The 11,789-nt window shown below is 47.6% G+C and overlaps 3 protein-coding genes across 3 annotated transcripts; 2 read left to right on the forward strand and 1 right to left on the reverse strand.

Annotated features, from left to right (window-relative positions):
• LOC125523458 (adagio-like protein 1) lies at positions 1–5,465 on the forward strand. Its single transcript, XM_048688491.1, has 2 exons — positions 1–598; positions 3,416–5,465. The coding sequence occupies exons 1-2, from the start codon at positions 279–281 to the stop codon at positions 5,025–5,027; spliced, it is 1,932 nt and encodes a 643-aa protein (XP_048544448.1). The 5' UTR covers positions 1–278; the 3' UTR covers positions 5,028–5,465.
• Positions 5,466–5,598: 133 nt separating this feature from the next.
• LOC125523459 (putative cyclin-dependent kinase F-2) lies at positions 5,599–6,821 on the reverse strand. Its single transcript, XM_048688492.1, has one exon. It carries the CDS (start codon positions 6,786–6,788, stop codon positions 5,808–5,810), a length of 981 nt encoding a protein of 326 aa, XP_048544449.1. The 5' UTR covers positions 6,789–6,821; the 3' UTR covers positions 5,599–5,807.
• A 310-nt stretch (positions 6,822–7,131) lies between these two features.
• LOC125519180 (probable mediator of RNA polymerase II transcription subunit 26c) lies at positions 7,132–7,977 on the forward strand. Its single transcript, XM_048684057.1, has one exon. The coding sequence runs from the start codon at positions 7,132–7,134 to the stop codon at positions 7,975–7,977; it is 846 nt and encodes a 281-aa protein (XP_048540014.1).
• The last annotated feature ends 3,812 nt before the right edge of the window (positions 7,978–11,789 follow it).

Raw genomic sequence — 11,789 nt, forward strand, 5'->3', positions numbered from 1 at the left:
CACGCCGCCCTTTCCCCGTCCACTCGTTCGTCTTCCCTCTTTCTCCCCTCCCACGACCCCCGACAGCGAGGCAGAAGCAACCCGAGCCCCAGCCCACCATTCCCTCCCAGTCCCAGCCCCAAACCTCCTTCGCCTTCACCCAGCCCCCCAGCCACCGATCCCCAATCCGCGCGCCCACCCTCCCCTCCACGCGCGCGGGCGGCCATGGGATGAGCCGCGGCGGCGGGGGAGCCCGGATCCGGACCTAGGGTTTTCGGCTGCCACGCGCGCGCGCAGCCATGGAGTGGGACAGCGAGTCCGACGGCGGCGGCAGCGCCGGGAGCGGGGACGAGATGGAGGAGGAGGAGGAGGAGGGGGGAGAGGTGGTGCTTGGCGGGGGGAGCGGGAGCGGGAGCGAGGGCGGGGGATTTGGAGGGATAGGCGGCGACGGGGTCGGCGGGATGTTCACGTTCGCCATCGAGGGGATGCTCCGCGGGGCGGGGCCGTACGGGCTGGTCGTCACGGACGCGCTCGAGCCCGACTGCCCCATCATCTACGTCAACCGCGGCTTCGAGGAGGCCACCGGGTACCGCGCCGAGGAGGTGCTCGGCAGGAACTGGTTCGTCCCCCGTCCGTCCTCCTACTTTTGCTCTCCTTCGGTTCGATTCGTGCATGTATTGTTGGAATTGATGCCACTTAGGATCGATCAGAGCTTAATTTTTGTTCGTTTGGATAATTGGGTTGCTACGTCCTGAGCTTCTGTAGTGGTGACTTGTAGCAATAGAAATGTGGCTAGATTGGGGAATTCTTCGGTTTACACTCTACTTGTTAAAACGCTTCTTCTTTGGGCCAAATATCAAGCTGTGACGTGGGTTCGTTATGGTGTAGGATTCCCTGTGCCTGTTTGTGCTTATTTGGCTTTGCCTAGTCCTCCAGTAGCATTGTTTGCTTTCTGTTAACAGTTCCTACAAATGCTCGTAAGACTTCCGATGATTTGTGTGCACCAAATAGATTGAAGTTAGCAACTTAGCACCAAAAAGTGCCATCATGTCTTGCATCATCAGTCCCAGGAGAAGTTTTCCTACCTTAAATTGTTGAGTTTGGACCATATCTTGAGGCTTTATTTACTCTATATATTGGAGCTGCTGAACCACATCTTGGCCTGATATGCTAGTCTTGGAACCATGCTGTTTGAATTCTCCCTTGGTTCGCTAACTTTGTATCTAATGCAACCCTTCAAGATAGACTTAACTCTGATACTTCTACGCTAGTGTTTTTGGATTGGTTATAGACTCTTTTTGGCATGATACTACATAAGTAATGACAAACAGAAGCATGTTTGTATGTAGTTTAATCATTTTTTGTTTTGTTTTAAGGTAATCATGTCTTGTGTAGTATCCTTTGAGCAAACATAGTTGTTGGAACTTTGCAACTTCACATGAAAATGAACAAATATTTATCATGACAGTCTCTAGAATAGAAAGGGGTGGACCTGATCAGTTAAAGAAGTATATTCAATCAAAACTTGTTTGTCATGTCCAGTCTGCCGGAATCCCCCAGGTGTTTGATGATCTGATCATACTATGCTATTTTGCACTCTTCAATGAATCATGGAAATGATACCTGTAGAGTTAGAGCAGGTTGTGAAAAGGGACTTTAAGGTAGTTAGCCTTAATGAAAGATGAGTCATAAGTGCATAACACAAAAGGGAGAACACAAAATAGTGACGCCTTGAAATGGGTATTTTTTGTATCAGTTATAAACTCCTTTTGGCATGATACTACATAAGTAATGAAAAACAATAACATGTTTGTAAGTACTTTTAATCATTTTGTAGGGCAACAAGGTTGTAGGTAGTATCCTTTGAGGTTTGAGCAAACATACTTGTTGGAACTTAGCAACTTCACATGGAAATGAACATATATTTAACATGATCTTTATGACAGAATGGGAGTGAACCTGCTCAGTTAAAAGTAGTATTCTAATCAAAATTTGTCTGTCATGTTAAGTATGCCGGAATCCCAGGTGTTTGATGATCTGACAGTTGACAATGTTATGTTGCACTTTTCAATAGTATCATGGAAAATAATGATACCTGTAGAGTTAGAGCAGGTTATGGAATGGAACTTTTAAGGTATGTAGCCTTAATTAAAAATGAGCCATAGGCGCATAACACTAAAGGAAGAACACAAAAATAGTAATATCTGTAGCTGAAGGATCTAAGGTATACTTGGATAAGTGATAAATTGTGAGTTGTGACCAATTCTGGTCTTGCAGAAATAGTAATAGTAATATTCTGAAGTTCTCTTAAGTACCATCTGCTCTGTAGAATGACCTCACATATGATTATCTTGTAATATTTTGTTACGGAGGGACCCATAGATATCTGTATACTACGTACATCATAAGAAAAAATAACGCCAATAGTATATTACTATGATGGTGACAGTAACTTGGACAACAAATATAGTGCTACTGATTTATGTGATGGAACAACTGTTTTCCAAAGTTTGGAAGGCTTAATCGTAGAAGTTATTGCATGCTTGTTATTTTGAGTTTCTGATAGAAAACAAATGGGGGGAGTACGCCTGCTCAGTTATCATGCTTCACCATACATGTAATCTTAGTTTTCTGCCCCCCCCCCCCCCCCCCCCCTTCTTTACAGACACTGACCCCATTACCTGAAGAGAGCAGTGCTCAATGTCTGTTCTCTCATAATCATAAAGCCTGCTTGCCTTGCATGTACAAATTTGGAGATCTAAATGTGCAATTTCCAAGTTCAATAGTCTATGTGATAACTCATGCAAACTTTGTGGACCTATAGTAGACTGTACTCCATTGATTATCTTGTGCTATATTGGCAGTCTAGCACTTATATACCTACTACTATTGATATCACAATTACGTCAGCCTGTAGACCTTTGTCCTAGGAAATAAATAATAGTCATTATTTACTGAAGCATATTCCAAGGCCCCAAGGGATGTTTGCTACAACATAAATAGTAAATTGAATTTGTGAAAACATGGTCTACAATGTTCTGCCATACAACTGTGCATCTTGACCATGAACATTGAATTTCTTAAAGTTGTTTGCTGCCTTTTGCTGGCATTCTACATCATTATGAGCCTCAAAACACACATGATAATTAAGGGAATGCCGATGAAAACTTCTGAGAAAACAGGACCCTACCACCAAGGGGTCCTTATGATACTACATGGCATTTCTGGGCTATATAGATTCTTGCATGCTAATTAAGTTTGGAAATGGCATTTTGTAATTAATGGCAACAAAATATATCCTGTATGCAAGTGCTGCTCTTTTCTTGAACCATTTCTCCTTTTTTAGCTGTCCATGATGTAGCTTTTTGCGCAGTAGTTTACTGTTGAACTTACTATCCTTGATGTTCTTATACACTGCTGTTTGTCCCTCTTTCAGCCGGTTTCTGCAATGCAGAGGCCCATTTGCTCAGAGAAGGCACCCCTTGGTTGATGATGCAGTAGTTTCTGGGATTCAGAGATGCGTAGACAACGGTACTCAGTTCCGTGGTGATTTGTTGAATTTCAGAAAAGACGGATTTCCATTGATGAATAGGCTGCATCTGACTCCTATATATGGAGATGATGATATCATCACCCATTATATGGGCATTCAGTTCTTCACCAATGCTAATGTTGATTTGGGACCAGTACCTGGCTCAGTTACAAGGGAACCTGTGAGATCTACACGGTTTGCTCCGGATAACTTTTTCCGGCCCATAACCACCGGACTAGAGCAGGACAACTTCTGCCGGGAGTATTCCAGTCTCTTCCAGCTAACTGATGAAGTACTTTGCCAGAGTATTTTGTCAAGGTTGTCTCCAAGAGATGTCGCATCTGTGAGCTCTGTTTGTCGACGGTTGTATGACTTAACAAAAAATGAAGATCTTTGGAGAATGGTTTGCCGTAATGCATGGGGTAGTGAGACTACTCGAGCTCTTGAGACTGTGCCTGCTGCGAAAAGATTGGGCTGGGGTCGGCTGGCCAGAGAACTAACCACCCTGGAAGCTGTTGCATGGAGGAAATTGACAGTTGGAGGTGCAGTGGAGCCATCTCGATGCAACTTCAGTGCTTGTGCTGTAGGGAATCGTGTCGTTCTCTTTGGCGGGGAAGGTGTTAACATGCAACCGATGAATGACACGTTTGTGTTGGATTTGAATGCTAGCAATCCGGAGTGGAGACATGTCAATGTAAGCTCAGCTCCTCCGGGCCGCTGGGGCCATACACTATCTTGCCTAAATGGATCTTGGTTAGTTGTGTTCGGGGGTTGTGGAAGGCAGGGCCTTCTTAATGATGTATTCATGTTGGATTTGGATGCGAAACACCCAACTTGGCGGGAGATCCCTGGTGTTGCACCGCCGGTTCCGCGTTCATGGCACAGCTCCTGCACTTTGGATGGGAATAAGTTGGTGGTTTCTGGTGGCTGTGCAGACTCGGGTGTACTACTCAGTGATACGTTTCTTCTTGATGTGAGCATGGACAGACCTGTATGGAGGGAAGTACCTGCATCTTGGACACCACCTTCTAGATTGGGCCACTCAATGTCTGTGTATGATGGTAGGAAAATTCTGATGTTCGGCGGTCTTGCTAAGAGTGGTCCTCTCCGACTACGATCCAGTGATGTGTTCACAATGGACTTAAGCGAAGAAGAGCCCTGCTGGCGGTGCCTCACTGGGAGTGGAATGCCTGGAGCGGGAAATCCGGCTGGAGCTGGTCCACCTCCTCGTCTTGATCACGTTGCTGTGAGTTTGCCAGGGGGAAGAGTGTTAATATTTGGTGGATCAGTGGCAGGCCTCCACTCCGCGTCACAGCTGTATCTCTTGGATCCGACTGAAGAGAAACCTACGTGGAGGATACTTAATGTTCCCGGGCGACCTCCGCGGTTTGCGTGGGGCCACAGTACCTGTGTCGTTGGAGGTACAAAAGCGATAGTGCTTGGAGGACAAACTGGAGAAGAGTGGATGCTCACCGAAGTACATGAGCTCTCTCTGGCTAGTAGTAACTCTGTTTGAAGTCTATATAAAGGTCTTTCAACCAAGCTTCCATGAAAACAAATGAGACCTTTCAAGTGGCGTTAAGCTTGATTGTCTTCACCACCGGGCGGGGGCACTGAATGTTTGGCGCCCTGAATGGATGTATTTGCTCGGAAGTGAGATATGGTTGGGTCTCGCGTAAAGATTAAACCTCTTAAACCGGGGTTGCTCGCTTTATATGTAGCTAATGGGTAGTGATATGTTTTTTTTCTCTTGTTGCTGTTTGTTTGGTCTTTTACCAGATAAGTATAATTCATAAGCTACTCTCATGGAATGAGTATCAGTTTTATGTATTCTCAGACTATTCTGACATCCATTCTGTTAGGTTAAAAAAAGGACTACTTTGTACAGATGAACCCTCTCCTGTATTCTGTGAAACTGTGATAGTTATGAGATGTATGGATGGTCTTGGATCAATCCTCTTTTTTTGTTAGACATGTAATAACAGGCTGTAGCAAGTTTTCCTCTCAGGTAAGCTTATTAGTTGTGTGTCTTTTTCTATTTTCCTCTTGTTTATAGACAAATAATGTACCAGTTCTTCTCTAGCACTGATAAACATTGTGACAGGGAAATAGCTGTCGACTCGTTTAGTTGCAGAGAGGGAGATCCTAGCCTGCACAACATTCTAAATTACAATTCCATTACAGGAGAAACCACCTTGGTACAATTCCATTACTGACTAAATTACATTACAAAACATATCATCATCTTGTACCCTACGCAGAAGTGATGACGTAGAATGGTGGTACAGCATGCATCCTACGCAGTAGAGGCAGCGACGTCGGCGGTGTCAGTGAACCACGGGCACTGGAGCGCCACGGCCGCCGGCAGACGCTCGCTGGGGTCGCATGTGAGGAGCCCGTCTAAAACCTCGAATCCGTCGCGCGACAGGCGCTCCTCCGGGAACAGCGCGCGTAGCACGCTGTCGCCTCGACGTGTCGGCGGCATCTGCCCCGCGGCGGCGAGCGGGAGCGGCGTGCGCGTGAATCCTACACACGCGCCGCCGAGCACGCGGAAGATTCGGAAGAGCTGGTCGACCACGTTTTGTCCCGGGAACAGCGGTTCGCCGGCGAGCAGCTCGGCCATGACGCAGCCGAGCGACCAGGCGTCCACGAGCTCGTCGTAGTCCGGCCTCCCCAGGAGCATCTCGGGAGCCATGTACCAGCGCGTGCCGGCCCGGCCGCGCGGCGGCGGCGCGCTGGCCATGGACACGGCCAGCCCGAGGTCGCATATCTTCACCGCGCCCTCGCCGCCGACGAGGACGTTCCCGGGCTTGATGTCCCGGTGGACGATGCCGCGCTCGTGCATCCTCCCGGCGCCGCTCAGGAGCTGCCGCATGACGCGGCGCGTCTCCTCCTCCGTGAACGGCCGGCGGCGAGCGCGCAGGACGTGGGCGAGGCTCGGGCCGACGTGCTCCAGGACGAGGCTGCACTGCCCGCTGCGGGGGTCCCGCGCGATGCCGTGCAAGCCGACGACCGAGGGGTGGCCGCGGCACGCCGCGAGGTAGCACGCCTCGCGCAGCAGGCCGCGGTGGAGCGCGTGTGCACGGTGGTGCCTCCTCTTGCCGCCGTCGGGTGAGCGGACCAGGAACTTGAGGGCGACGTCGTCTCCGGTGGCGCGGTGGCGCGCCTTGACGACGACGCCGAAGCCGCCCGCCCCGAGCACGCGCGTCAGCTGGTAGTCCTCGGTGCTCCCGATGCGCCGTCTCTTGCGGGAGCCCGCGGCGTGGTCGTCGATCATGGCGCCAATGGCGGCTTCCGCTGCGGCAGCTCGCGACATGATGGCCATGGATGTGGGTGCTACTTGCTGGTGCGTGTTGGAATATCTGTAGTTATTGTGTACAGGAGGTGCGGCACATGCAAACCGATTGCCGTTCGAAGATGTTTCCGTGGCGCGCGCGCAACTCTCAACGCGCTTCCGACTGCTGCTCTGATCGACGAATGGCACTCGGTTTGCTCACCGCCTCACCGGAAGATCTATATAAACTTGATCTTCGATGACCTCGTTGTACGCGATCGCTTTCTTCCTCCCCCTCCACTTCTCCGTCCAAAGATCGATCACAGCTCGCCAGAAATCCGCTGCCATGGCCGCGCAGACCACCAGCCCGCTCGGCCGGTGGAAGCGCTTCTTCGGCGCCTTCGACTCCGTCGACGCGGCCATCGAGGCGGCCGACCCTGACATGTGCCGCGACGAGCTCCGGCGCGCCAGGGGCGATATCTTCGAAGGGCTCTGCAACACCGCGGACGACGGCAAGGCGGAGAAGCTCTGCGGGGTTCTCGACGGCTTGATGGCAGAGTCCCTCGAGACGCTGCGGTTGACTCCGGTGACGCCCAAGGTGCTCGCCACCACGGACCTCGCCAAGGCCGTCCGTGCGCTGCAGAAGCACGAGTCCGAGCGGGTCCGCGTCCTCGCCAGGGGCATCGTGAGCGAGTGGAGGGCGTCCGCGCTGGGCGACGTCGCCGGAGAGCCGGACAACTTCAACGCGCCTCAGCCCAAGGAGACCGTCGAGCAGCAGCGTGTCAGCGCAACGACGACGGAGCGGCCTTCCTCCAACAAGATCGTCGTTCATGATCGGCAGCATGCCTCGGCCGATCTTGACTCGAAGAAGAAGAAGAAGACGGTGGAGATCAGCAGCAAGGCGTCCGATCTCGTCGGCGGGATCAGCATGGCGAAGCCCAAGGAGGTCACCGTCTGTCAGCGTGTCAATGTCTCGGCCGATCCAGACGCGAAGGCAATGGAGGCCGCGAAGCGCAAACTCCATGAGAGGTACCAACAAGCATCGGATGCCAAGCGGCAGCGCAGGGTGCAACTCGTGGAGGCGCCGGAGATGGTGAAGCAGAGGCGGGAGAGAAGCCTGGCGGGGTGCGCCACCTCAATGCGCAAGAAAACCTTCTCCGTCAGTGCAGCTTCGCAGGGTTTAGCAGGCTAGGCAGAGTTGAACTGTTGATCAGACGCTGTGCCATCTTGGTCCATCTTGTAAGCGTTGCATGTTAACAGAAGAAACCATTTGTCTCTTCTGTACAACTCGGCGATCATGAATACAGATTTCTTGATCTTCGTTGTCAGATAAGCATCGGAACTACTGCTGCTTATCATGGTGATGTAAAACTGTGTGTGACAGATGCAAACCGATTCAGGTTTCTGTAGATGAAATTCCTAGTTGTATGATCTCTTAACATTAAAATCTGTAGATGAAATTCCTAGTTGTATGATCTCTTAACATTAAAATCAGTAGATGAAATTCCTAGTTGTATGATCTGACATTAAATTCCTAGTTGTATGATCTGACATTAAATTCTCTGACATTAAATTCCTAGTTGTATGATCTCTTGAGATGCAAACCCGCAAGTTTAATGGAGTATACAATGATTACTGGAGTATTGTGTTGAAACCTACAAGTTTCAGGTTTCAGTAATTCGTAGGACGCCGTTACCCCCGTGTAGTTCGCCTTGTCGCCCGACCTACCCAGTACGCCTCAAAGCTCCCCCCCCCCCCCCCCCCCCCCTCCTGATCCTATGCTTGTGGGTTCGGAGACGGTGTCACCCTCCGACGGGAGGTACAGCCCCGCCAACCTCTTCGTGACATGGTGGTTCCGACCAGCATTGGCCTCTTAATCTACGATTCCGGATTCGGCGGCTATGGCATCGCTCAGCTTCAGGCCAGGAAGAGATCTCTGGTCGGCTTGCCGGTGCTGGCAGCGACGGTGCCCGCGGGTGTCGTTTTCCTTCTTGGAGGCGCTGCCAAGGCCTTCAGTTGAGCCCCTCTTCGAGCTCAGGGGAAACCCTAGGTCCGGGTCCCCTGGATTGGATAGTGATGGTGTCTCGGCTTGGTCTTCCTTCCCGAAGGCACTATCTTGCTTGCTTGCGGTGTCCCCAGTTTTGGCTCGAATGATGTTGGAGTTCTTGTTGGTTTGGCATCACTGTTTTGGCTCGGGTTTCGTAGGTTTAGCTGTGATGTATCCTCTGTACGGGGCGAGCATCCCTTGTCTCTCAGCTCTGGGCACCATGTTCATGCCTTCCTGCGTTCGTGTTTTGTTTTGTAATCCTTTGTACTCTTTCTACTCCTTCTATCAATGAAATGATACACAAGCTTTGCTTTTTCGTGAAAAAAGGTAATTACTGGAGATTGTGTGTGTGTGTGTGTTGAAACCTGCAAGTTTCAGGTTTCAGTATGATATAGAGTATTGTGTTAATTAGTAGACTACAATTTGAGAATATGATCTGGTTCAGTTAGAGAAAAATTCAGTAAGATTTTGTAAATGCCATGGTCAAGTGTACCTCCAAATTTTTGTATATTCAGTTAAACTATCAATAGTTAATCTGTACTCCAAAATGTTAGCAATGCTCCTCCACTGAATTTAGTTGTTGTCTACTGTCAAAATTCAGTTAGAATATCATGTCATTTCACACAAAAAATAAGCAAAAAAAAACTACCTAATGAAAGCTTGGGTATAAAGTGGAGTACATACCAAATTCAGTTATGTAATTGCAACCAAACTAAAAATGGTGCCATGACTTTTCACTGATTTGACAGTAAATTGACAGTTTTGACATAGCTGAAACTGCTGCTGACATTGGAGTATGTATGTGATGACTTGAGTGTGTGTGTGTGTGTGTGTGTGTGTGTGTGTGTGTGTGTGTGAGATCTCCACACACCTCTAGTCTAGTTTTACTGCCATGATCTTTGTTAGCAAATGTTTCAATCAACATGATACTCCTAAAATGCAGTTTGCTTTCAGGTTTCAGTTTACTAGGAAAGGGGCCATGGCACCCATTTCTTGTTTGGCTGCCATGTTAACCAAACTAGAAATGGTGCCATGGCACCCATTTTTTGTTTGGATTACATACTCTTGTTTGGCTGTTATGGTACCATGGAGTACTCATCTTTTGTCATTGATAGCAGGAGCACATAACTATGGATTTGAACTTGATGCTTCAAGAAGAACATGAAGATGAAGCTATTGATTTGAACTTGATGCCTTAAAAAGAAGAAGAAGATGAAGTTATTGATTTGAACTTGATGCCTCAAGAAGAAGCAGAAGAATATGAAGCTATTAATTCGAACGGGACGCCTCAAGAAAATGAACAAGCTCAAGAATATGAAGCGGGTAAAATCCAAAAAGGAAAGAATTGTCAGATAAGGAGAGGCATGGTGTTTACTTTGCTTTGCTAGTAATCAAGCTCAGACATGGATCTATTCAACTAGAGGACAAGCTGCTATCTTAACCCTGGTGAACATACACGGTACTATCTGTTGAAAGAATCTGGCAGACGCCAAAAAGCATATTGCCTTAGGCCAAGAAGTGGATAACAAGAAAGGAAGAGCTGGCTGAAAGAGAAAAAAGCCGGATCTTTCAAGGACCTCGACAATCCCACTCAATAGTAGGACAGTTCAAGCTCTGGCATGATCTCTAGGTGTGGCCTGCTCGACCCTACACAAGCGGTTTCAGTTGAATGAGCTCAAGCGCATCACAAACACACCGAAGCCTTACTTCAAGCCAAAGAACAAGATTGCAAGATTGATATTCTGTATGTCCAGGCTTGATGAGAATTGGATCTCAAGTTCCCCGCCTATTTTCAAGCCAATGACCGATATGGTGCATATAGATGAAAAATGGCATGACGTGACTAGAGTGAAAAAACAGTTACTATGTACTTCCAGGAGAACCTGAACCCAAGTGCACCATGCAAAATACTAATAGCATTGGGAAAGTAATGTTCTTAACTGTCGTGGCTAGGCCTCAATACAACGATGATGGGGAGCTAACATTCGATGGAAAGATTGGTATTTGGGCATTTGTCGAAGAGACTGAGGTAGTGCGAACAAGTCATAACAGAGTAAGGGGAACGAGAGAGCTAAAATCAATGAAAGTAATCAGACCTGTGTGCAGAGATTATCTCATCAACAGAGTTATCCCAGTGATTCAAGATAAGTGGCCTGACGATGATGAGGGAAGAACAATCTTCATCCAAAAGGATAATACGAGGTCTCATGTTCTTGTTAACGATGAAGCTTTTCGAGAAGCTGTGGAACGAACTGATCTAGACATTCAATTGTTACAACAAGCCCCAAACAACCCCGAGTTAATTGTTTGGACCTCTACTTCCACAACTCTCTCTCTCAAGTCTCCAACCGACTGCAGATCACCTACAAATATCCAGGAACTAGTACATGTGTGGAAGAGGAGTTTGAGAACTATGAGGCCCACAAGCTATTCAAAAGCTTTGTCACATTGCAAGCAGTTATGTTGAAGTTATGAAAGACAAAGGAAGAAATCAATATAAGCTGCCACACTTGTACAAGGATCGTCATCAAAATGATGGAAGAGAAGTAATCAGTGTATATTGTGATGGTCACCTAGTTGCTGATACCAGGGCCATTATAGAAAAAATGCAATAGGAAAGGGAAGGGAAGAAGTAGCTAGAGAAAGGAAAGGATGCTCTAGGAAAGGGAAGTGTATGTCATGTGTATTTGATTATTGGAATATTTTGGCAATAATTGGATTTATTTGAATTTATTGGAATTATTTTGATTTATTTGAATTTGTTGGAATTATCTAAATTAATTTGAATTTGTTTGAATGATAATTAGTTTGGAATTTGTTGGATTAATTTGAATTATTTCAATTGGAATAATTTGGTTTAATTTAGAATAATTTCAATTATTTTGATTAATTTGATTTATTGGAATTATTTGGGTTAACTTGAATAATTTGGTTTAATTTGGCCACTACATGGCCAA

This window comes from Triticum urartu, chromosome 7 (genome assembly GCF_003073215.2).
Source record: "Triticum urartu cultivar G1812 chromosome 7, Tu2.1, whole genome shotgun sequence".
Taxonomy (NCBI): Eukaryota; Viridiplantae; Streptophyta; class Magnoliopsida; order Poales; family Poaceae; genus Triticum; species Triticum urartu.